The 23,548-nt window shown below is 48.7% G+C and overlaps 1 protein-coding gene and 1 long non-coding RNA gene across 3 annotated transcripts; one reads left to right on the top strand and one right to left on the bottom strand.

Moving 5' to 3' along the window:
• Positions 1–8,967: 8,967 nt before the first annotated feature.
• LOC144381806 (uncharacterized) lies at positions 8,968–10,011 on the bottom strand. Its single transcript, XR_013447629.1, has 2 exons — positions 9,264–10,011; positions 8,968–9,212 (listed from the first exon to the last, which is right to left on the bottom strand). It is a non-coding gene; the product is annotated as an uncharacterized LOC144381806 (long non-coding RNA).
• Positions 10,012–10,015: 4 nt separating this feature from the next.
• On the top strand, positions 10,016–22,321 carry ZNF623 (zinc finger protein 623). Of its 2 annotated transcripts, XM_036105716.2 has the most exons (3): positions 10,016–10,224; positions 10,953–11,066; positions 18,493–22,321. In XM_036105716.2, the coding sequence occupies exon 3, from the start codon at positions 18,557–18,559 to the stop codon at positions 20,066–20,068; it is 1,512 nt and encodes a 503-aa protein (XP_035961609.1). In that variant the 5' UTR covers positions 10,016–10,224; positions 10,953–11,066; positions 18,493–18,556; the 3' UTR covers positions 20,069–22,321. The 2 variants fall into 2 exon arrangements, with proteins under 2 accessions (XP_035961609.1, XP_035961608.1); XM_036105715.2 differs by lacking the exon at positions 10,953–11,066.
• Positions 22,322–23,548: the final 1,227 nt, after the last annotated feature.

The following is a 23,548-nucleotide window of genomic DNA, read 5'->3' as shown; positions in this document are numbered from 1 at the left end:
CATCTGTAACAGAAAGTCATTTTTATTAAAATTACATTTGGGCTTTTTAAATTTTTTTATTTTTTAATTTAACTTCAGTTAATTAACATATAGTGTATTATTCATTTCAGAGGTAGAGGTCAGTGATTCATCAGTTGCATATAACACCCAGTACTCATCATATCACGTGCCCTCCTTCATGCCCATCACCCAGTTACCCCATTCCCCCCATCCCTCTCCACTCTAACAACCCTCAGTTTGTTTCCTATAGTTAAGAGTCTCTTATGGTTTGTCTCCCCCTCTGATTTCATCTTATTTTATTTTTCCCTCCCTTCCCCTATGAGTCTCTGTTTTGTTTCTTAATTTCCACATATGAGTGAAATCATGTGATAATTGTCTTTCTCTGATTGACTTATTTCGCTAAGCATAATACCCTCTAGTTCCATCCACGTCATTGCAAATGGCAAGATTTCATTCTTTTTGATGACTGATAATAATCCATTGTATGTATATACCACCTCTTCTTTACCCATTCATCTGTCGATGGACATCTGGACTCTTTCCATAGTTTGGCTATTGTGGACATTGCTGCTATAAGAATTGGGTTGCAGGTGTACATTTGGGCTTATTTTTGTGAGAATTTTCTCCATGGTCATACAAACATTTTTGTTTCTCATTGTTTCAACTTCACATATTTATTGGAACATTACTCTTGCATGTTTCTTCTTTTTTTTAGGATTTTATTTATTTATTTGTCAGAGAGAGAGAGGGCACAAGCAGGGGGAGCGGCAGAGGGAGAAGCAAGCTCCCTGCTGAGCAAGGAGCCCTATGCGGGACTCCATCCCAGGACTCTGGGATCATGACCTGAGCTGAAGGCAGCAGCTTAACAGACTTAACCGAGCCACCCAGGTGCCCTCTACTCTTGCATGTTTCATGTGCCGTTTCCGTAAGTTTAGAAAAACATTTTCTCTAAAATTAAATGAATCTATTTTACTTTATTTTTTTTAAAGACTTATTTATTTATTTAACAGAGAGAGAGCATGCACAAGCAGGGGGAGCGGGAGAGGGAGAAGCAGGCTCCCCACTGAGCAGGGAGGACCCCAAGATCACAACCCCAGCTGAAGGCAGCTGCTTAACTGACTGAGCCACCCAGGCGCCCCAATTAAATAAGTCTACTTTAAAATCCCTTTGAAAGTGGAATTATCAATCTTAGCTCTTTTTGTTTTTTTGGTTTTTTTAAAGATTTTATTTATTTATTTGACAGAGAGAGACACAGCGAGAGAGGGAACACAAGCAGGGGGAGGGGAGAGGGAGAAGCAGGCTTCCCATGGAGCAGGGAGCCCGATGCGGGGCTCAATCCCAGGACCCCGGGATCATGACCTGAGCCGAAGGCAGACGCTTAACGACTGAGCCACCCAGGCTTTTAATACTTATTTTATTTTTGTACCAAACAAGTAAACTTTTTAAGATTTTATTTATTTGTGAGAGAGAGAGTGAGCACAAGGGTGGGTGGGGGGTAGTGAGAGGGAGAAACAGGCTTCCCGCTGAGCGGGAAGCCCGATGCAGGGCTCAATCCCAGGACCCTGGGATCATGACCTGAGCTGAAGGCAGACGCTTAATGACTGAGCCACCCAGGCATCCCAATGTTTATTTATTTATTTTATTTTTTAATTTTTTAAATTTAGTTTCTGCCTAAGCCTATTTTTTTTAAAGGTTTTTATCCATTTACTTGACAGAGAGACAGAGATAGTGAGAGAGAGCACGAGTGGGGAGGAGACTGAGAAGCAGTCTCCCTGATGAGCAGGGAGCCTGACACTCAATCGCAGGACCCTGAGATCACGACCGGAGCCGAAGGCTGATCCCCAACTGACTGAGCCACCCAGTGTTTTGTGGTTTTTTTTAAAGCTTTTCACATTAAGTCAAAGCCTGTACCATTTTACAATGAGTAAAATCAGTGAAATACTCATCAATTTTTTCTTTGTTTTCATTTTTGGAAATTCATCATCATAGGCAATAAATATTGGTTGTTGGTGTCTTTGCCCTGATGTGGTCTAATGAAATGTGCTTGTAACAGACGCTGGTTTGGGTCTGTGCACCGCGTGTCCAGACATTAGAGGTGGGCATGGCTGGCTCCAGCTCACAATACTCTCCACGTTTATTTCACGGGAGAGTCTGTTTCAAGGAGTGAGGGAGCGTGGAGCAGAGGACTACTGAGTAACACAAAACAACTACTGAGGCCAGTTTTTTTTTTTTCCTTTCAAAAACTGCATTTATACCACACACCATTTAGGATGGCAACTGTCAAAAACACAGAAAACAACAAGTGTTGACAAGGATGTGGACATATCGGTGCCCTCATGCCCCACTGGTCAGGTTCTGACGGGGGCGGCTGCGGCGCCGTTGTCTGGGTGTGCACCCCAAAGAATGGAAAGCAGGGACTCAAGCAGATATCTGTGCACCATGTTCCTAGCAGCATTATTCACAATAGTCAAAAAGTGGGAGGCTTTTTTCCTTAATCAAAAAAAAAAAAAATGTCGTTTGTGACTTCTTGACTTAAAGCAAGATGAAAACCACCCCCTCAATCCTTGTGAACCATTGGGCTGGGAGGAAAGAGGGGCAGAGGGTTTGAACCTTGAAAAAGCAAACAACAAAGGGTAGTCATCCAAAGTGGGGCCATCTGTGCACCACTTTAAGGAAGATCAGAACAAGCCTTCCCACACTCCCAACAGGGCCTGCATTGACCTCCCTACATTGACCAGCCCTGAGGGAGGTCATCGTGTGGGCATGAGCAAGATGGAGGGCCAAAGATGGAGTCAGTGTGGTCAGCACTCCTCCACCAAGCCTCAAACTCACGTGGAATTAATTGCAAAGGACCCAGAAGAGACAACACAGTCTTGAAAAAGACAAGCAAAGTTGGGGGACTCACATTTCCTGAATTTCAAAATATACTACAAAGCTATAGTAACTAAAATACCGTGGTACCGGCATGAAGATAGCCATGGAAACAAATGGGATAGAACTTGGAGTCCAGAAATACATCTATTTCAGTTGATTTCTGGCAAGGTTGCCAAGACCATTCAACAGGGAAGGAATAGTCTCTTCGACAAATGGGGCCCAGACAGCTGCATGTCCACGTGCAAAAGGAAGCTGAACCCCTACCTTACACCACATACAAGAGTCAACTTAAGGGGCGCCTGGGTGGCTCAGTCGTTAAGCGTCTGCCTTCGGCTCAGGTCATGATCCCAGAGTCCTGGGATCAAGCCCCACATCGGGCTCCCTGCTCAGCGGGAAGCCTGCTTCTCCCTCTCCCACTCCCCCTGCTTGTGTTCCCTCTCCCCCTGTCTCTCTCTGTCAAATAAATAAATAAAATCTAAAAAAAAAAAAAAAAAAAAAAGAGTCAACTTAAAATCGACCAAAGACCTTTAAAAAATCTTAGAAGAAAACAGGGGTAAATCTTCATGATCTTGGTTTTGGCAATGGATTTTTAGATATGACATCAACAAAGAACAAAAGGAAAATAGACAAATTGAATTTTATCAAATTTTTAAAATTTGTGCATCAAAGTACACTATCAAGAGACTGAAAAGACATCCCACAGGGGCACCTGGGAGGCTCACTTGGTTGAGTGTCCAACTCTTGGTTTTGGGTCAGGTCATGATCTCATGGGTTGTGGGATCGAGCCTACTTGGGATTCTCTCTCTTCCTCTGCCTCTCCCCGCCTCTTCTCAAATGAATAAATAAATCTTAAAAAAAAAAACAAAGAAAAGACATCACACAGAATGGGAGAAAATATTTGCAAATCATATATCTGATAAGGGCCTGGTATCCAGAACATATAAAGAACCCTTAAACCCCATAACAAAAAGACAAAGAACTCAATTAAAATTGGGCAGACTATATTTTTTTAATGATTTTATTTATTTATTTATTTTTAAGGATTTTATTTATTCATTTGAGAAAGAGAGAGAGAGAGCAGGAGCAGACGGGAGAGGGAGAAGCAGGTTCCCCAATGAACAGGGAGCCCAACATGGGGCTCGATCCCAGGACTCTGGGATCATGACCTCAGCTGAAGGCAGATGCTTAACCAGCTGAGCCACCCAGGTGCCCCTGGGTAGACCTTAATGGATATTACTCCAAAAGTATATATAAATGGCCAACAAGCATATGTTCAACCCCTCAGAGAGGTGCAAATCACAACCACAATGAGATACCACTTCACACCCACCGCAATGGTAATAATACTAATAATAGTAGGAAAACAAATGCTGAGCATGAGAAGAAACTGGGGCCCCTGTGCACTGCTGGTGGGAATGTAAGATGGTGCAGCCACTGTGGAAAACAGTTTGGTGGTTTCTCAAAAAGTGAAATACAGAATTACCATATGACCCAGCAGGTCCACTCCTGGGTATACGCCCACAAACCACGAGAAATGAAAGATATGTCCACACAAAAACTTGGACAGGAAAGTTTGTAGTAGCAGCACACATAACAGCCAAAGGGTGGAAGTAACCCAAATACTCGTCAATACCAAAATGTGGCGTACCCACACTCTGGAATATTCTTTGGCAATAAAGAGGAATGAAGTACTGATTCTTACTACGGCCTGGATAAACCTTGAAAACATTCTGTTAAATGAGAAAAGTCACACACAGAAGGTCATTACCATATGATTCCATGTATATGAAATATCTAGAATAGGTAAATCCACAGAGACAGAACGCAGACGAGTGGCTGCCAGGAGCCGGGCTGGAGTGAGGGGTGGGGGGAGGGATGCACCTGCTTCATGGGTGCAGGTCTCTTCTCGGGCGGTTGACAATGTTCTGGAACCAGATGGTGGTGATGGTTGCACAATTTTGTGAGTTATCCCTGAACTCTATACTTTAATATGGTTAATTTTATGTTATGTGAATTTCAACTCAGTTAAAAAAAAAAAATCAATCTCAGGGGCGCCCGGGTGGCTCAGTCGGTTGAGTGTCTGCCTTCGGCTCGGGTCATGATCCCAGGGTCCTGGGATCGAGCCCCACATCGGGCTCCCTGCTTCTCCCTCTCCTTCTGCCTCTGCTCCCCCTGCTTGTGCGTGCTTTTTCTGACAAATAAATAAAAAAAATTTTTTTAAAAATCAATCTCAGAGAGAGGAGGTGACAGATTTGAGAGCCATTTCTGAGGAAGAAAGCAGAACATGGCAGCAGTCCGGATGCGGGCAGTGAGGGAGGGTGTTGAGGGTGAGAGTAAAGTATATACATTCGGGGGATTGGTGGGTGTACAAATGGGAAGAGGGTCCACAGGAGGATGAACAGTTGTGTTTGGAGGTGAGAGGGAAGCCAGAACTGAGGAGGGTCCTCCCCGTGTTGAATCTGAGTTATCTCCAGGACACATAATTGAAGGTCTCTAGTAGGTGGCTAGCGGGAGCCGAGCATCTGGAGAGAGGAAGGGACGGGGGTCAGGGCAGAGAAGACAGTACTGTTTCATCCCTGTTGTTGGATACATGGTCTGAGAAGAAAAGAAGGCTGCGGATGGCACCTGATTTCCAGAGAGGAGAGCCTGACTGCCTCGTCTCAGTCACATGTGGACCGGGTGGCACTCCCAGGTTGGTAATACCGCGATCCGCGGATCCTAGGAAGTGCCACAAACCAAAACCGAGGTACTTTCCCAAAGAGAAAGGGGGAGGGGATAGGTGTGAGGCTAAAACCAGAGATGGTCATTACAGTCCACCCCCTGACCCCCCAGCATCCACAGAAGCCCATCTTCCCCTACAGCACTCAACACCTTCCTCTCAACCCTTCCCAACATAGTGCAGTTACCACACACGGCTGAACCCCCCGCCCCACAACTCCAGCCTGGGAAGATACCCCAATGTCTGGCCCCGGCTACACCCTGTCTCACACCTAGTATTTCTGGGACACACCTTCTCCAGTTTTTCTGGCGAGATTCCTCCATCCGTTTGCATCTTATGGACTTAATGTTGACTTTAACTATTGAGACCACACCCTAGGAGGAAGAAGCTAGAGCAGAAAGGAAATTAACTTCATTTTTTTTTTTTTTTAGGATTTTATCTCATGTTCTTAAGTAGGCTCCATGCCCAGTGTGGGGATCGAACTCACGACCCTGAGATCAAGAGTGGCATGCTGCACCGACTGAGCCCACCAGGTGCCCCCCTGAAGTATGACCAGAACACAACGTGGCCATGACTGCGACACATTCGGGTAATAAATATGGCAAGAGCTGCAGTCCCTGCTAATGAAGTCTGAGGCAAACGGATTCTCTCCTCCGTGAGCAACCTGCTTCTCCTTTTCTGCGTGTGTGCAGTATTTTATCTTTGCATCTCAGGGGTTCCGTCGGCCGCGGGCATGCTGACTCCACTGTAGAACTCTCGGCTGTGAGATCCCTTGGTCCTTCAGCTCAAGCAGGTTCCCTTCCGTCCGCCCGCAGGCTCCGCAGCCACGGGGAGGCACGGCCGCCCGCGCGGAAACCCGCTAGGCCCTCTTCCCCGCCAGCTGACCTAGTGGCGTGAGGATTCCTAAAGAGCCAGAATAACGCCTCACACTACACTCCCTTTCAAGTTTCTGTATTTCTGTATTTCCTCCAACGGCCATGTAGTGACTGCTTCTGTGATTAAGTTATTTCGCGTGTCTGTGAGGAATCGGCAGGACACATTCAGAGTTTGGCTGTGTGCGGTGACCCTTCCTCGGCCTGGAAGTGGCAGTGTGAGCAGCCAGGGAGGCCAGGGGCTCATGGGGGGGGGGGGTCACACGCCCCTTGCCCACCCAGCCTTCACCTGCCTCTTAGACGCTTCATGACCTCTGGCCTAGGGATCTCGTCTCCTATTTCCACCATGTGTTGTCATAGTTTTTAATGTTATTATCGTATAGCAAACATCCATACTGTACAGACTTTTTCTCTGGAGCGACAGGCTAAAAAAGAACAGTTTAAACAAAATGCACACCTTCAACATTTCATACTGCCTGACTTAAGCAAAAAAAAAATCAGCACCCACCAAAGTGACTGCAGGCCACCAGCGCCTACCAGTGTTGGGCCGAGCTGCCCAAAATGGAACAATCACATTCTGTGGCAACAAATCAGCATCTGAAAATAAAAAGCCAGAACTGAATGAGGACTGGGGTCTTGTCACCTGCAGATTCGCTTTGCCAGGTGCTCGTGGTGCATTGTGGGATGAAAGATCATCCAAAAACCCTATAGCCCATCTGGGTGCAAATGGCCTTCAGAACCCACCTATGTTGCAAATATAGACAATGACGTAGGTTTAAAAATACAATCCAGATTCAATTGAAAATGGTAGCTTTCAGAGCCTCGGTTTGTCCAGGTTGGTGTTACAACGGGGCAGACCAAGCAGGCTGCAGGATGGTCCCGCTGGCACCGGCGGGCCTGGCAGCTTCCTGCCCTGGGAACAGCCTGACTTGTTGGCTTGTGGTGCAGAGAGGCAGTCTGGCCCCCCGCACTGCCCCTCACCAGGGCGCTGGCTGCTTGGGCTGGGCCTGGGGCATCCTCCTCCAGCCCCCTGAGCTAACAGCCCTCGGGCTATGCAGCCCCAACCCCCACCCCCCCCACCCCCCCACCCCCCCCCCCACCCCCCGGCAGCTGCTTCTAACTCGAATCCGCAGAGGTCCAAGCTGCACCGTGCATTGGGAATGCTTGGGAATGCTTGACTTCCGGATGGAGTTCTTGCCTCGTGCTGTTCCAGCAATGTAGGAGTGATCCACTTCCTCTCCAGCATTCAGTGTTGTCACTGTTTTTTATTTTAGCCATTCCAAGAGCTATATTCTGATAGACACTCATCATGAGTGTAATTTGCATTTTCCTGATGGCTAACGACAGTGAGCATCTTCTTGTGTGCTTATTTGCTGTTTCTCTATATTTTTGGTGAAGTGTCTGTTCAGATCTTTTGTTTGTGTTCTAATTATTTGGTTTTTTTTTTAAAAAAGATTTTATTTATTTATTTGTCAGAGAGAGAGTGAGGGAGCACAGGCAGGGGGAGCCACAGGCAAAGGGGGAAGCAGGCTCCCCACTGAGTAAGGAGCCCAACGCAGGACTCGATCCCAGGACCCTGGGATCATGACCTGAGCTGAAGGCAGACGCTTAACCGACTGAGCCACCCAGGCGTCCCTCTTTCTTTGTGTAGAGAATTTTTCAATATATCCTGGATACAAATACTTTGTTGGATATGTGATTTGCAAGTATTTCCTCCCACTTCTGGGAGCTATTTCTGTAGCTTGTCCTTTCATCCTCTCAACAGAGCTTCTTGAAGACCATGAAGGTCTGTGGGTTGTGCATTTGCAACATACGTAATATGCCAATAATTTGTATCCAGACTAAAAACTAAACTCCACCAAATCACAAAGAAAAAGCCAGCCCAGTGGAAAAATGGGGCAAGGTCATTTCAGTCAGAGTCCATCAGTTCAAATGACTAATAAATATGGAGGTTTGGCCTGATTATAAATCAGATTTGTTCACTGAAGCAGCTGGAGGGGTCGGGGAGGAGCCCAGGGGACCACTTGGGGAGGATGGTGATGTTTTATTGCGGAGCTCACATAGGAGGATACATTTGGCAAAACTACTTATCACATGTATTTATTAAAAACAACTGCATATGGGGCGCGTGGGTGGCTCAGTCCTTAAGCGTCTGCCTTCGGCTCAGGTCATGATCCCAGTGTCCTGGGATAGAGCCCCGCATCGGGCTCCCTGCTCAGCGGAAAGCCTGCTTCTCCCTCTCCTACAACCCCCCCCCCCCTTGTATTCCTGCTCTTGCTATCTCTCTGTCAAATAAATAAATCTTAAAAAAAAAAACCTGCATGCTTGTACATGACGTCTCACTGAATTTGATAACAAGAACAGGATACTGCCCTTCACCCCTTAGACTGGCAAATTTCAGAAAGTCAGACACTAAGTGCTGGTGAAGATGCAGGGAAACGAGTTCTGCCACCACCGTAGCCGGAGTATAAATTATGACAGTCACTGAAAAGCAAACCCGGCAACATGTTAAGCTGCAATCTTTACAGTTAATCCCGTCTCTGGGCCCGTCGCCTAGAGAAATCCTTGCTCGGACATGGGGATACTGTACAAGGATCTGCTCTCTTGCATTATTTGCAGTAGAGAAAAGCGGGGAACAAACGAAACGCTCATTAATCAGGAGGGGTACAGAGCGCAGTCTGAGCGGGTGCACCAGACCGACTGTGCGCGTTAACACGGGCTGATTTAAAACAACGCTCAGTACATCGCTTCTCGGCCTTTTGGCTAAGATCAAGTGTAAAACAACGCTCAGTACAAACAGCCAACCGCACAATGAGGTGACAGGTACCCCTGCCACCCGAGGGCTTAAAACGCACGCACGGAACGACGCCCAGTGTTGCCGCACACGCACAGGGGCCAGGGAGGGTGGCGCGGGCCGCCGAGCCGGCCCCCTCCCCAGCGGCCCCGTGGATCGGTGGGGGGGGGGGTTCCTCTCTCGCTTCTGCTCGCTCCTCCCATTGCTCTGCCTTGGCTACCAGGGCCCGGAGTCGTCCAAAGGGTCCCGTGCATCGCCTGCAGGTGGGGACCAGCGGCGCGGGAGTTCCCAACCGAGCCGCCCCGCCACGCGGGGCCTAATCTGACAGCTGCTCCGGCGCGCGGCGCGGGGGGCCTGTCCCCGGAGGCTTCTGCCGCTCCCCCAGGACCAGCCACACGGCCAGGGTAGGGGCGGGCCCGGCGGCGGTCGGCTGGCCGCTCACTAGCTGTGTGAGCTCGCCTACGAGCCCCGACTTCTGCTTCAGCCCCCGCCTGCCAGAGCACGGCGTGCGAGGGCCTTCCCGCGGGGCTGTGGACGGAACGCCCCCGGCGACGCCGCCAGCGGCGGGGAGAGGAGGCCCCGAGCCGGCTCCCCGGCGGGTGGGCGGCCCCGGGCAGCTCGCAGGGCCGCCAGCCCTCAGAGAGCCTCCGCCGGCCGGGGCCTCCCCGCGGCGCCCCACCCCCACCGTCGAGCTCCGCCCGGCGGCAGCGCCGGCACCCGCAGCTCCGGGAGACGACACCGCGCGCGCGCACGTACGCTCGGGGACCGGCGGCGCTCCGGCTGCCGCAGCGCAGAGGCCGGACCTCGGCCGGCGGAAGCCCGAACCACCGAGAGGCCGCCGGCCCCGGGCGCCTAGAGCGGCCCCGGAAGCTCCCGGGGCTGGGCCTCGGCCGACTTCCGGCCGCGGCGTGTGGGTGGCGGTGCGGGCTTTGTCGGCGGGCGGGCGTTCCGCCGCGGGTGTACCGGTGAGTGGCTCGTTCCCGGCCGCGGGCCGGGGCGGGGGCGGCAGGGTCGTGCGGGCGGGCGGGTGTCGCGGGCGCGGCCTGCCCCGCACCTTCCGTCCCCGGGGAGCGCCCTGGGCGCAGACGCTCGGCGCCCGGGGACGCGCACCCACGCCGCGGAGCGCTTGGCTCCAGCGCCCGGCGTCGCGCTCTGCTGCTCGCAGCCCCTCCGGCTGAGCTGCGGGGCGGAGGTGACGAGTGCGGGCGCGGGCAGTGCTGCTGTTTGCTCCGGGCAGAGGGAGCGCTCCAGACGGTCTCGCAGAGGGGCCGGGGTCTGAAGCCCCTGGTGCGGGAGGAGGGGCGGAGCAGCCCCCGGTGCCCCGGTGGGGGTGCGGCGGGAGGGAATTGGGAGGAATAGACTTCCCGCCACACCGTGGGCCTGCAGAATTCTCAGGCGCGAGAGGGGCTGGCTGCGCTGTGGTGGCGCTTTCCTGAAGGCTCCCGTTCCCCTAGAAGTCGTTGTCGGTCCCAGTGGATGCGGCCGCCGAGGTCGGGGACCTGGTACCCCCTCACACAGCGGTTACGTCATGGCGTCGGGATCTTCGGCTTGAGGGTCCCCAGCACTGTTAGTGGAGGCAGGCTTGGAGCTCGGGCAGTTTGTAGGCTTGTGCTCATCACCACCCTGCAGCACGTCTTTCCCCTGGGGCCCAGTCCCGACGGGTGATAGAAATAACTGCCTTTTGCGCACCTAGGATCTGCGATGCCCGCGTACCCCAGGCTTCAGGTGTACCTTGCTCCCTGTCCGCACAGATGGAGCCTTCCCCCGCGCCACAGACACAGCATTCTAACAGTGTGTTAATGCGGCAGTAAGCACAGCGTGTCTCAGGGCAGGTAGAGAGGGGGACTGGGGGGAGGGACTGCTGCTCTTTCACAAGCCTGCACACACGGCTCCAGCCTCTCTCGGAGTGATGGTGATGGGTTCCTGACTCCGGGAAGGGTCTTGGGGATGATGTGGAGAGAGGGCAGAGCTGAGAAGGCCCAGACAACACTCATGAGCCAGAGGGAGGGGTGGTCTGGGAAGCCTCCCACCCCGAACCCAGCGGTGCCATTGAAGCGGTTCAAGGAGCTGTCAGGCATGTCCATGCAGCCTCGGGTCTCGGAAGATGGCTGGTGGAAGGACACTGGACTTGTCAGGAGAGGCGAAGGCCGTCGGTATCCTTGGGAGCAGGAACCAAAGTGCCGTGGGGTGGGATGGGGAGGAGACAGCAGCTAGTAGTTGGTTTGGCCTTAAGCAAGTCAGCTCCCTGGACCTCATGGATAGTTGTGAGGAGAACATGAGAAAACGAGACACCTTGCCCAGTGACTGGCGCACACCAGGTTCTCAGTGCCCTTCATCCCTGCTCTGGCAGGAGCAGGTGCACATTCTCGTGCAGCTCTGGTTTGTGTTTCACTCAGGTGCCCCTTGCTCTTGTTATTCCCAAGGGTGAAGCTCAGCAACCTTCCTGCTTCCTCAAGGCTGTAAGCCACAGACAGGGACTCAGGCCAGCCTGTGAGTCCTTTACCAGTGCTCGGGAGAAAAAGCTCCTAGTGCCTATGTCGTGCACACTCCCCACTTGTCATCCCAAAGTTCACAGGGTCCCACTCCAGGTTAAGATCCCACTTGATTTCCAGCACCGAGGATTGCCCCATCTCTCTCAACATCAGCTGTGTATTTGCACAATTTCATGTTACATTTTATCCAGCAGATTCTCTGTGTTGTAACAGAAAGGTAGGCCATGGTAGCTCCGTATGTTGTGGGGTCACAGGCTTGGTGTATTTTTACTTCCTTTTGTTCATTTCATTCAGGTTTCTTTCTTTCTTTCTTTTTCTTTAAGATTTTTATTTATTTATTTGACAGAGTGAGAGACAGCGAGAGAGGGAACACACACACAAGCAGGGGGAGTGGGAGAGGGAGGAGCAGGCTTCCCGCGGAGCAGGGAGCCCGATGCGGGGCTCGATCCCAGGACCCCGGGACCATGACCCGAGCCGAAGGCAGACGCTTAACAACTGAGCCACCCAGGAGCCCCTCATTCAGGTTTCTTTAAATGAAAGAATATCAATTCAATTTGGTTTGAATTCACAAAAAACAAGGAGCTAAGCAGAAACTGACAGATGGCTGATTTTCAGATAAATGTTTATTCAAAGCCAGGTATAACTCTCTAAAGTTAGGGGAAAATTATGAAGACCATTAAAAGACACATACTTTTTAAAGCTATTTTCTTGTAGACACATGTAAGCTTGTTTGCAAGGAGTACAACAGTCCTTTTAAACATAAAAATCACAAGATATTACTTCCAAAACAAAACCCAACATCCTACCCCCCCCTTCCTTTTTTAATTAAGAAAAGTGAGGCTTAAACTATCAGCTTACTTTTATAATACCCCATATGATCCTGTGACAGGTGACACTTGGGAAGGGAAAAAATCTACGATGGGGAAATGGGCACTGGAGGAAGGTAGGCCTGGATTTGAACCTTAGTGCTGCTTCTTACTAGTTTAGTGACCTTAGGGCAATTGTCTGTCTCTCTTAGTCTCCATTTTCTCATCTGTAGAGTAAATAATGGAGGGAACACCTGCTTTAGAAGGTTTAGAGCAGTGTGTGAGACAATGTGAGTCAGTTGCTCAGCACCATGCCTGGTGGGGTTCGAGGGGACCTAATAAGTTGTACCCCACCTCTCCTCCTGAGTTCTGAACCGATGAGGCAAATGGCCAAACTGCCACCTCACTTCTGGGCAAAGGCTGGGTCAGAGCATCAGACGGACTCTGGTGCCTGCCCACCGGAAGCGCTGGTTGCTGGGGCCCCTCGGGGGCCGCTCCGCTGACCCTGCGGCTTGGAGGGGCCGAGCAGAGCGTGCGCCCCCGTGCAGCAGGTTTGTGCTGCCTGCCTGTTACTTGCCCAGACTTTTTATTCTGCTAACTCCTTCCATCTCCGGGGAGGAGAAAGGGCCAGGCAGGTGGGCCGAGCACCTCAGGGCACATGCCTGCCGAGACACCAGAGGCGCAGGGACGAATGTTCCTTCCGGTGTCTGATCCGGACAGGGGTTCAGTGAGTCCCTGTGCCGGTCACAGAACCAGGCTAACATCTGTGTGGATGAACTTGAGGATGCCAGGATATATTATAAATGGGGGAAAGGTTGCGGATGGATGAGTGTAGTGTGATCCCATTTTTACTTTTGAAAATCAAGTTTCTGTGAGTATTTCTTCAAGCAAAGTGTCAATGAATGTGTGTTACCAAAACAGCTAACAGTGGTAATCTGTTGAATTGGTGGGGATTCTCATCATCTAAATTTTGTCTGTATTGTCTACACTTTTTTTATTATTTGAAATATTTTTATGACGTGTATGTTTGTGATGGCTAAGGATTAAAAAGATACAAAAGTAAAACAGGATGTAAAACTGAGTGGTATAGTCCTGATTTCATAAAAATACTAGTGCAGAAAAGATACCAGAGGAAAATGTTCACTGGTAATCTTAGTGGTGGGGTTAAAGGTCATTTTATAATTTTTCTTTTTTCAGTTTTTCTGTTGTTTTCACTTTCTCAATTGGCATAATTTACCTTATAGCTTGAAAAAATAACTGAAGTAATTTTTATAAACAGCAGAAAGATTTTTTTTTTTTTTTTTTTAGATTTTATTTATTTGACAGAGACACAGCGAGAGCAGGAACACAAGCAGGGGGAGTGGGAGAGGGAGAAGCAGGCCTCCCGCCGAGCAGGGAGCCCGATGTGGGACTCGATCCTGGGACCCCAGGATCATGACCTGAGCCGAAGGCAGACGCTTAACGACTGAGCCACCCAGGCGCCCAGCAGAAAGATTTTTTTAAGCCAAGTTATTGAGCCTTTAACTCCGAAAACCACCCTCAGTGAGTGCCAGGAGGCAGGCCTCGTCTGCGCCGTATCACTGCTCCGCTGAGTGGGTCGCTGCTCCAGGGGGCTGTGTTGGCAGATGAATTACCAGGGAGATCTCTTACGGACAGAAATGCCTGCCACGGACTTGTGCTCAGCTCCTTGTCCTTATTGCCAGTTATTGGTGTGTGGGTTCAGTTTCTTTTTCATCACTGGGAGCCTTGGTCTGAGTAATCAGCTTGTTTCTTAGTATTACTTAAGCATTATTCAAGTTGCTGTGACAGAGATTCAAAATAGTGTTTTTAATAGTGTTTTTAACTTCTTGTTCCGCTTTGCCTACCTGGTGGCTCTGGCCGTCAAGGCCGTCTGGCAGCCTGGCTGCTTTGCCTCATCCATGTGTCACCGTGGGGAGGGAGAGGGGATGTGGAGGTAGGGGCCCTGCACACACCCATTCCAGTCCCAGCTCATGGGCTGGATCTCAGTCACAGGGTCACACCTAACTTCAGGGGACTCTACGAGGTGTAGTCATTTGCTGGGCGGCCATGTGCCTACTCATATTTTAGGTGGCATTTCTGTCACTCAGAGGGAGCAGAGATTCTGGGCAGTCTTCAGTCTGCCACAGTCTACCCCACTGGCCACTCTTTGTCCCACACCAAGTACTTCCTCTGGCCCAGAGGGTGGGGTGTGTCTTTTCTCAGCAGGTGCCAGTGCAGCTTCCCACAGTCATACTCTAAATTCATACGAGCCCCGGCCACCCTGAATGTTGTCTCCATCACCTGCCAAAAGCAGCATGACTGTATGGACTCACCCACTCAAGAAGGGGAAGAATTGCCGTCCACAGCTGCACTGGTTCCCCATGGAATTTGCAAGAGTGTCTTGACCAGGTGACCCCTAAAGTGAGCAGTCCTGGGACCTGGGACCCAGCAGTCACTCCCAGGTATACACCCAGCAGAAACGAGGACCCTCATCTACCAAAAGACAAGTACAGGAGTGTTGACAGCAGCTTTAATCATCCCCGCAAACCACAGATAACTCAGGTGTCAGTGAGAAGTAGACTGTGACCTATCATGCGGTGGTGTGCTGGGCATCCGTGAAAAGAGTGAGCTGCTGGTGCCTGCAGTGTTGATGACTTTCCAGGCAGAATACTGAGTTTAAGCAGATACATATTTGGGGGAGTGATGAAAATGTTCTGCAAGTGGATGGTTGTGATGGCTTTGCATTTAGGAATATTCAAAAAACACTGAGCTGTGTACTTTAAGATGGTGAGTTTTATGGTATGTGTTATAATTAAGAGTCTGACTCTTGGTTTTGGCTCAGGTCATGATCTCAGGGTTGTGAGATCAGGCCCTGCGTCGGGCTCTGTGCTCAGCGCAGAGTCTGCTTGGGATTCCCTCTCTCCCTTCCCCCTCAGCCTTTCCCCCTGTGTGCGCCCGCGCACACTCTTTCTCTCAAATAAAAGCTTTTTTTAAAAATGGGTACATGATGAATAAAATGCAGGCACAGAAACATGTTGTATAATTCTGTTTAAATGAACTTATTTATTTATTTATTTTTTTAAAGTAAGCTGTACCCCTAGCATGGGGCTTGAATTCACAACCCCAAGATCGAGAGTCGCATGCTCTGCTGACTGAGCTGGTGAGGCGCCCCAATTGAGATTTTTTTAATGGGCAGAATTCTTCTATAATAAAAGAGGTGATTGCCCATGGAGGGGGAGCCTTTTGGATGACAGAAATGTTCTGTGTGGGCTTGGCGGTGGTTAAACAGGTGTCACAAGGAGTTCATCAAGATATGTGTGCTTTATGCAAGTTCTAGCTCACATAAAAGAGAAACACGTGTTGAAAGGATGCCCTGGCAGGGCCACAGAGCACATGTTACCTGGTTACTCCCTCTGCTTCTGCTCCCATTGCTGCTGCACCTCAGCCCCAGCTTTGCCCTCAGGGGCAGGTTCTTGTCCTTGATGTCCACATTGGAAATGCGTCTGGAAGGCATCCCTTCATGGGGTACACAGCAGGGTCTGTTTCCCACTGGTGCAGATTTGGGGCAAGAAGTGATTGTTTAGGGTCTTTTTTTTTTTTTTAAAGATTTTATTTATTTGGCAGAGGGAGAAGGAGAAAGAGGCTCCCTGCTGAGCAGGGAGCCTGACATGGGGCTCGATCCCAGGACCCTGGGATCATGACCTGAGCCGAAGGCAGATGCTTCACTGACTGAGCCACCCAGGCGCCCCTGTTTGGGGTCATCTTGGATGGAGCTCCCTGGAAGTGGTGCTCTGGGGTTGGGATAACACTTGAGTTGCCCCCAGGGCACTCTAGGCTCCTGTGATTGACCAGGCATTGGCTGTGGTATGGTAGGCATCTGAGATGGCCCTCCAAGATTCCTGGCCCCTAAGGTACACACACCTCCTCACAGCTACCATGGAGGGATTTTGCAGATGTAATTAAGGTCCCAAGTCAGCTGACGTAAGGTGGCAAGGCCCTAGGTGGGCCAACCTAGTCATGCATGCCCTTGGAAAGCAGTTTTCTGTAGCTGGTGGCAGAAGAGAAGTCAGAGAGGTGTTCTATGTGCTGTTCTTGGTGATACAGGTGTCCCTGGGAGCCGAGAGCAGCTGACAGCTGGCAAGGAGTCAGGGACAGTCCTCTGGTTGTAGGGAACTGATTTCTACTGACACCTGAATGAGTTTGGAACAGGTTTCCCAGCACTTCAGATGTGACCTTAGCCTGGCTGACTCCTGTGTGACCCTGAACAGGGATCCCAGTCACACTGGGTTGTTCTTTACACCTTGAGAGGTGTGAGATGACAGACGTACTGTTTTCTGCTGCTGTATTTGTGGTGCATTGTCCTGCAGTGATGGACGGCCAAGAGTGGGCATTCAGGGGGAGGGGCAGACCTTGGGGAAGGCAGAGTCCTGCCTACAGGTGGTTCCCAGTGGGGTGGAGGGTGGGGGTAGGCATCACTCTGAGCAGGGGAGCTGGGCATAGCACCCTGGCAACTGTAAGGTTAAATAACCCCTGACTGAACAAGCTTTTCCACAGTGACACACCAGTGGGATTCAGAGTGCCTTGTAGATCACCAGCACTCCTGCCAGTACTTATCTTCTCCCTAAAGGTCAGCAGTGCCTCAGTTCTCCCACCATGGATTGCTTTTGTCTGTTTTTTAACTCGATGTGAACAGAATCATGCAATATGAACTCTTTTGTGCCTAGCTTCTGCTGAACATTTCATCTGTGAGACTCATCTTTGCTTTTGTATAGCAGTTCTTCATTGCTACATATTAGTCTCTGGTAGAGTACTCTTCAATCTGTCCATCCCTCTGTTGGTTATTTTGGTGGATATAAATGCTGTGAACATTCCAGCTCTAGACTTGTACAGAGAAGGCTTGGTGCCGTTGAGTGGATGAGAGGGGTGGGTTTTAGTGCCCAGGTGGAGGTGTTCACCCTAGGTTGGATCAAGGACAGTGTAGCGCATGTAAGGAGGGAGGGTATGGACAGGTAGGTTGGCACATTGGGCAGGAGAAATTTGATGTTCTCATCTCATTTTTTTTTTTTTTTTAAGATTATTTATTTGACAGAGAGCAACAGCGAGAGAGGGAACACAAGCAGGGGGAGTGGGAGAGAGAGAAGCAGGCTCTCCTCTGAGCAGGGAGCCCGACGTGGGGCTCCATCCCAGGACCCTGGGATCATGACCTGAGCCGAAGGCAGGCGCTTAATGACTGAGCCACCCAGGCGCCCCTCATCTCATTTCTTCTGTTCTCTCATTGAGATAAGGGCATCAGCTGAGAAGGAGGAGGGAGTATTGGGCATTTGAGAAGAGAGGACAAAGCAGGGGTGATCTTGTAGGAGAATGAGGAAAGTGTAGACATTGACAGTGGCTCTCAGGGCCCCATTAATCAAGGCTTTGTAAATGTAGAGAGAGCTCAGTTGGCATAGATATGGACACAGAATGGGAAGCAAGTGGAATTTAACCCAAGTTGGGTTTTCCCATGCAGGGATGATAGAGGAAGGGCAGGGGGAGTTAGGATGATTATAATATATTACCCCAAGTAAACATAGTACTATAGAACATGGGATCTAAGCTGGGTACAAAGGGAAAGGAGGACAATGAAGAGGTGGCAAGATCAGTACATTTGTGTTTCTTTGGAAATATGTCTTAATTTTTTAAGAGTCCAAGCCACATCCCTCCCCATCTACCACCCAGCCACTCTGTCCCTGGAGTTGGGTGTTGGAGGTGGAGCCCCAGAGAAGCCTTCTAAAGTGGTTGAGGTAGGTGGTTGAGATGCACACTGGGGTAAAGAGTGTGGGCAGAGGAAATAGTCCTTTTCCCCACTCTTTGGATGAGTTTTGTCCCCCACCTGCTCCAGCAGATTCCTGTCTGTTGACAAAGGGAAAAGATGATCTTATTCTCTTTTATTTTCTAGAAACTTGTGACAAGAAGGTGACTCGGGAGCCTGAACTTCTGAGGATGGAAATCTGCCCAAGACTATGTCCGAAACACTCACAGTGATGGAGCCCCCTGCCTCTGAGTCTGGGGCATTCCCTGAACCCAGATTAGGGGGGCTGTTGGGAAACCCAGAAGGGCAGAGCCTGCGGAGCTGCCCCCCTCAGGAGGGCAGTTTCAGGGGGGTGACGGTTACCCATTGGAAGATCCAAGCAGGAGAGGCAGCTCGGGTGGGCAGTAAACCAGGAGAAAGCCCAGTTCTGAACTCAAACCTCCTTCTCCTCCAGAGAGAGCTTGTGGAAGGGGAAGCCCACCAGTGTGAGATTTGTGGCAAAAGCTTCACATTTAACTCGGACCTAGTTAGACATCAGATTTCTCATGCTGGGGAGAAACCTTACAGATGTGAGCAGTGTGGGAAAAGCTTCAGCCAGAGCTCCCACCTTGCTGAGCATCAGAGAGCTCACACTGGAGAAAGACTCTATGTGTGCAACATGTGTGGAAAGGACTTCATTCACTATGCAGACCTCGCTGAGCACCAGAGAGCACATGCAGGAGGAAAGCCATTCCGATGCATGCAGTGTGGGAGAGCCTTCCATCACAGCTCAGACCTGGTTCGGCACCAGCGAATTCATACCCGGGAGAGGCCTTTCGAATGCAAGGAGTGTGGGAAAGGCTTCAGCCAGAGCTCCTTGCTTATTCGCCATCAGAGAATTCACACAGGAGAAAGACCTTACGAGTGTAATGAGTGTGGAAAATCCTTCATTAGGAGCTCAAGCCTTATTCGACATTATCAGATTCACACAGAAGTGAAACAGTATGAATGTAAGGAGTGTGGGAAGGCCTTCCGTCATCGCTCAGACCTCATTGAACATCAGAGAATTCACACTGGAGAGAGGCCCTTTGAATGTAATGAATGTGGGAAAGCCTTTATTCGGAGTTCAAAGCTTATTCAACATCAGAGGATCCATACTGGGGAAAGGCCTTATGTGTGCAATGAGTGTGGGAAGCGCTTCAGCCAGACATCAAACTTTACCCAGCATCAGAGAATTCACACTGGAGAGAAACTCTATGAATGTAATGAATGTGGGAAAGCTTTCTTTTTGAGTTCATACCTTATTAGACACCAGAAAATCCACACTGGAGAGAGAGTATATGAATGTAAGGAATGTGGGAAAGCTTTTCTCCAGAAAGCCCATCTCACTGAACATCAGAAAATCCACACTGGGGATAGGCCTTTTGAATGTAAGGACTGTGGGAAAGCTTTCATTCAGAGTTCCAAGCTGCTTCTACATCAGATTATTCATACCGGAGAAAAGCCTTATGTATGTAGTTACTGTGGGAAAGGCTTTATTCAGAGGTCAAACTTCCTTCAACACCAGAAAATTCATACCGAAGAGAAACTCTATGAATGTAGTCAGTATGGGAAAGACTTCAGCTCAACCCCAAACTTTAAAAATAATCAAGGTGTTCACCAAGAAGGACTTCCTTTGAGTAAGACCACCATACATTTGGGTGAGAAGTCTGCAGGTCAGGGGGAACATATAGATAACTTATAAAATAATGACTCTCCAACTCAGTGAGTGATATTTAGAAGGGAGTGGAATGAGTCCTAACTCATATGATTTTGGAGGTGTCAGCGTTTTCGAAAGTCCTAGGCAGGGCTGCTTTCAGAGTGGGCTGTCACCTACCACTGTGCAGCAGCACTGGGGTGCTGTCCTCCACTACGAACGTGTGACGTCAGGAGAGCCATGTGACTGGACAGCTGGCTTTGAGCTGGAGCAATGCTGGGGGATGGGCTAGGTCTCAAGCTTTCTATATGTTATTGCACAATTACAATTCACCCAAGTTAAAAATCCTTTTTAAAGCAGAACTATGTATCTTAATACTTAAAAAAAGAATATCACGTGGTAAGTTTTGATCTATCAAAAAGGCAAGTTGGAGAAAGACCTTTGTTATTTAAAACCACAAGTTGGTTCCCGATTGTCCTTAGGATAATTTCCAAGCTCCCAGTCCTGCTTTCTAAGGCCTTTTGCTTCCTGGCGTTTCATCTCCCACTGCTTAATCTCCTGCCACATGGTTGGCGTGCAGCAACACTAACTGCTTGACATTCCCACTTAACCCAAGCTGCACCTGCATCCTTCTCTTTGTCCTTGTTTGAATGCTCTCCACTCCACACCTGGATAATTCCTCATTAGGAGTCAGGACCCATCTCAGGCATCGTGTCAGGCTCAACCAGTTACCCCTCTGTGCTTGTGTTGCTATGAGCACTTCTATTACTGCACTCACTTTGGTATATCAAAATTATGTTTTTATTTACCATCTCTTTCATTATTACACTACTAATTCCTTCAGGACATGGTCATAGTTGATTATGTGTCCCTGGTACCTAGTGCAAGGCAATAAAAAACACACCCAAATCTATGTTCAATTGGCTCTTCTCTTGCTTTGTACTGCTGTAGTTTAAGTTTTTGGATTTTGTTGTTTTCTAACAGTATAATTTACTGGTCTACTGGAAATATCTTCTCTCAGCCCTGTTGATGTCTTCTGCCTATATGTAACTCAGAAGTTGTAAGCAGTAGCTAGTGGAAGACTAGCACGCCTCATATTTATGCCTTTAGAGCTCACCCATGACCGTCTACTTGCTTTTGGGGAATGTTGCCTTCACCTGGTCGCCTGCATATCTTTCTAATCCACTCAAGGGGTACACAGTCCCAGTGCACTGCTCAAGGTTTTCTGTCTCAGCAGTTCCATGATTGACCTCTTCTGGTCACTTTCCCCGCTTTCTGGCTCATTTTGTCATTTATCTGAAAATGTATTGATCTAGAAGGACCAGGGCTGAACACTTAGGAAACAGATGAAATTTTTGGGTCTGATGGAGAAGACACAGATCACTGCACAGAGCTCAGTGCTGAAGAAGTTCCACATTGTGTAGGAGCATAGGTAAGGAGGGGACTAATTTGGTGTGGAGGATCTGGGCCGGCTTCACAGAAGAGGTGACCCCAGAACTGAGAAAGAGCCATGGCAGCTGGAGAAGAGGATGACCTGGGAGAGGAATCTGCAGAGAAGGTACAGCAGACACGTCTTTGGGGAGCTGTAATACACAGTACATAATGGTCTACCCAACTTTCAGCTGCTGCCTCTGATTTTCTTTTCTCTGAACATTAACCAAAACAACCAGTTTTGAAATGACATGAACCAGTTTTTTTGCCTGTGAGGGCATATTCTGAGTTCTTAAATTGCAGCAACACTAGAAGCCTTCAGGGGGTAAGTGATAAAGAGGGGCATACAGTACTACATTTTCTGGAAAATTCCTCATTACTAGAGATGTTTCAAATGGTGCAGAAGAGATATTACCAGACCATTTCAATCAACTTCGGTGACGTCCAGTTTCCATACAGTAAAATACCTATTTAAAGTGTACAGAGCTTTGAAAAACCATATACCTGTGTAACCACCATTAGAATAAAGAAAAATAACATTCTTATCACCCAAACATGTTCCTTTTGCCCTTTCCCAGTTAATCCCACCCTAGTCCCAAGTACCTGCTTTGGGTCAGTGTAGATTAGTTTTGCTTGTGGGGCATCACATAAATGGACCCATACAGTATGTAATTCTGTGTGTCTTGACTTCTTTTGCTTTGGCATGTTTTAAAGACTCAACCAAGTAGTTATGTGTTTGGGTATCTCTCTGCTGAGTAGTGTTCCATTGTATGGACAAACCTTTGTTAATCATCCACCTGTTGATAGAAATTTGGGTTTCCAGATTTGGCTTTTATGAATAAAACTGCTATGAGCATTTGTGTAAAAGTATTTATTTGGACATGCCTCTTTATTTCACTTGGGTTAATGCATAGGAATTTAATTTCTGGGTTATACATGTGTTTTTAACTTTATAAGAAATTGCCAAAAATTCTCTGTAGTGGTTGTACCATTTTACACTCCTCCCACAGTATGTCTGTTCCTGTTGCTGCACATCCCTTGCCAACACTTGATATTGTAACTTGTCTGAAATGTAATCCACCCTAGTTAGGTGTGATGGTGTCTCTGTGTGTTTCTAATTTGTATTTGTCTGCTCAGTGATGGTGTTGAGCACCTTCTCATGTGCATATTGCCATTTTGCCTCATCTTTTGTGATGTGTCTTTGCATCTCTTGCCCACTTTTAAATTGGGTGGTTTGTCTTTTTTTTTTTTTTTTAAGATTTTATTTATTTGACAGCTCAAGCAGGGGGGAGTGGCCAGCAGAGGGAGAGGGAGAAACAGTCTCCCTGCTGAGCAAGGAGCCCGATGCAGGCTCGATCCCAGGACCCTGGGATCATGACCTGAACCAAAGGCAGACGCTTAACTGACTGAGCCACCCAGGCGCCCCATGTGGTGGTTTGTCTTCTTATTACTGACTTGTAAGACTCTTCTATTTCGTAGATGAAAGTCTCTTTCCAAATATGTTTTCATTATGAATACTTTTAGTCTTTGGCTTCCTTTTTCATTTTCTTTTGGGGGGGAGGGGCAGTGGGAGAGGGAGAGAATCTCTGTTTTCTTAATGGTATCTTTTGAAGGTAAGATTTTAAAACATTTTTAATTAAATCCACAAAAATTTTTATAGTTTTTACTTCTTGAGTTCTGTCTAGGTTTTTAAAAAGCTATTTTCCAGTTGTTATTGCTAGTGTGTAGAAAACATTTGATTTTGGCTTGTTGACCTTGTATCCTGCAACCTAGATGGATTCACTTACTAGTTCCACTAATCTTTAGAATTTCTAGATTCTTTTTTTTTTTTTTTTTTAGATTTATTTAGAGAATGTAAGTGAGGGGAAGGGCAGAGGGAGAGAGAATCTTTTTTTTTTTTTAATTTTATTTATGAGAGAGAGAGCTCAAGCAGAGGGATAGGGAGGAGCAGACTCCCCACTGAGCAGGGAGCCCTACTTGGGGCTGGATCCCAGGATTCTGGGACCATATCCTGAGCCAAAGACAGACACTTAACCAACCGAGCCCCACAGGCGCCCCTGGAGAGAGAATCTTAAGCAGACTCCCTGGTGAGTGTGG

This window comes from Halichoerus grypus, chromosome 5 (assembly GCF_964656455.1).
Source record: "Halichoerus grypus chromosome 5, mHalGry1.hap1.1, whole genome shotgun sequence".
Taxonomy (NCBI): Eukaryota; Metazoa; Chordata; class Mammalia; order Carnivora; family Phocidae; genus Halichoerus; species Halichoerus grypus.
Note: the sequence above shows the minus strand (reverse complement) of the source record. Positions and strands in the feature narration are given on the sequence as shown.